The sequence below is a fragment of the Octodon degus genome, unplaced genomic scaffold (assembly GCF_000260255.1).
Source record: "Octodon degus isolate 3935 unplaced genomic scaffold, OctDeg1.0 scaffold00181, whole genome shotgun sequence".
Lineage (NCBI taxonomy): Eukaryota > Metazoa > Chordata > Mammalia > Rodentia > Octodontidae > Octodon > Octodon degus.
The window spans coordinates 4,791,642-4,793,837 of record NW_004524757.1 but is presented as its reverse complement, the minus strand read 5'-3'; the positions used below and the strand labels follow the sequence as shown (position 1 = coordinate 4,793,837).

The window sequence follows — 2,196 nt, the reverse complement described above, 5'->3', positions numbered from 1 at the left end:
GCCTTATCCTGTGAGTTCTACTTCAGCCTGCAAACAGCTTCATCTTGTATCCCAGGATCATGTGGACTGGATCTTGAGAAGCCTATGGCACCCCCCCCAAGACATAAAATGGGTCTTTGTGGGAGGCAACATGTATGTTATTCTGAGCTGAGAATAAAAGTCCCCATTTCTCCTCCAGGCATCTGAATCTTCAACAACAAGATCTTCCTGACTCCACAGAATATCATGATGCCTCATGGTCAGGTCAGCCAAGACAGAAACCTCGGGGAGGCCCATCCTGACCAGAACAGTGCACAAGGCCTCAGTCTTGTGCAGGGTCCCATACATGAGGAGGAACCAGCATCTACTGTTACCTCTGCATCCTCTTCCTCCTCTACTTTAATGGGGAGCACAGCAAGAGAAGAGCCCGGGCCTGTGAAACCAAGTTGTCCTCAGAATTCTCAAGGCATCTCCACTCCTAGCAATGGCATGGCTTCCAGTGAAAGCAACCAGTGCTGTGCAGGCACCAAGATTCAAGAAGGGGAGGGTGCAAGTCTGTCCCAGGACAAGGTTGCCCCTCAGATCAGGATGGATGCATCTGAAAATGATAAGTTAGATATGATTGTGCGATATCTGCTTCAGAAGTATCAAAATAAGGAGCAGATCACCATGGAAGAAGTGGTGCACATGGTGGACCACGATTCCCCTGGTGACTTCCCTGTGTCTTTTAGTGAAATCTGTGAGTGCATGCATATGGGCTTTGGCATTATTATAAAGGAAGTGGATTCCACTGCCCACACATACGAGCTTGTCTCTACTTTGGGCCTCACTTTTAGTGGGATACTGGATGACACTGCCCAGATTATTCGTAAAGCTGACCTCTTGATACTCGTCCTGAGTTTGATCTTCCTAAAGGGCAACCGAGTTAGTGAAGAGCACCTTAAGGAAATTCTGAGACATAGGAAGATATTAGCCGAGCGATCTCACGTTGCTGTTGAGGATGCCTGGAAGTTCATCAGCTACGACTTGGTTCAGGCAGAGTACCTGGTGTACCAGCAGATTCCTAACAGTGATCCTGCTCAGTATGAGTTCCTGTGGGGTCCGAGGGCACTTGCTGAAACCACCAAGATGAAAGTACTAGAGCATGCCATCATGCTTGATGAGAAAGGACCCAGGGCTTGTCCACACTGACTTCAGCAGCCACTGAGTAAGACAAAAGGCATGTTTAGGGCGTCTTCTGGGCAATATGAGTGACAGCTACAGGGAGTGTTCTGAAGCAAGTCACAGGCTTGGTTTTCAGACTACAAATCATGAGGCCAAATTTTATTCAGTGTTTCTGGAGAGCAGATTTTGTAAGCTGTGAAGGTACAGGGGAGGTGATAAAATTCCCCACCAAGCATCTTAATGTCTTTTCCCTGTATATTACTTAGAGAAGGTGTGTTTCATTATGACTTTTTGAAATCTTGTTCTTTTTAAGACTAAAGTAACATGAAAACATGATTTCTGAAATAATTATAATGTACCATGTGTTTTTCATTCCTGTTGCAAGTGGTTGTGAATTCTTTTGTGTCATTTTTCTTTGACGTTGAATTCAAATGGATTTTGATTCTGTATTGCAAGGATAAGAATTTACCTGTTTTTTAAACCTAGAGGAAGATTTTATTTTACTTAGGAAAAAATTGCATTAATATACAAAATTTAATTATAATGCATAGGAGGAAATTTACATGAATTCAGATGGATCGTAGAAAGAGATGTACTGACAATATCGTTTTAGATTTTTATTTGTTGTTCTTCATTGCCTTTCACTTTTAAAAGCATGTCCACCAACCCTTTAACCCATGAGCTCTGGGGAGATAATTATGTAAACATCAGTAGAGGGGCTGCATGTACTTTGGGTGCCAGCTGAAACAGCTTCATGTTATAATACTAACTCAGTCAAGTGGTGGGCAAAAGACATTGGTGGGCAGCAAATAATTTGGGTAGAAATATACAAGCAAAATTTATTTCTATTATATGTAGCAATAATGGGAATCAAGCTAAGCATCCATATGAAATGATGCAGTGGAAATGCACTGGAGTGTTTTTCATGGATCCAGATTGAAATATATTGGGATACTGAAATGGGGAAAGAGGAATATTGTTGAGTGTAATTGTGTTGTGTTTTAATGTTCACAAGAGCAATCATGACCAAAAAAGCAGCAAGTAAATAAGACA

General features: G+C 42.2%; 1 protein-coding gene across 1 annotated transcript; it reads left to right on the top strand.

The window, feature by feature from the left end:
• Positions 1-228: 228 nt before the first annotated feature.
• Positions 229-1,170, top strand: LOC101581620 (melanoma-associated antigen 8-like). The gene has a single exon (XM_012517458.1). It carries the CDS (start codon positions 229-231, stop codon positions 1,168-1,170), a length of 942 nt encoding a protein of 313 aa, XP_012372912.1.
• Positions 1,171-2,196: the final 1,026 nt, after the last annotated feature.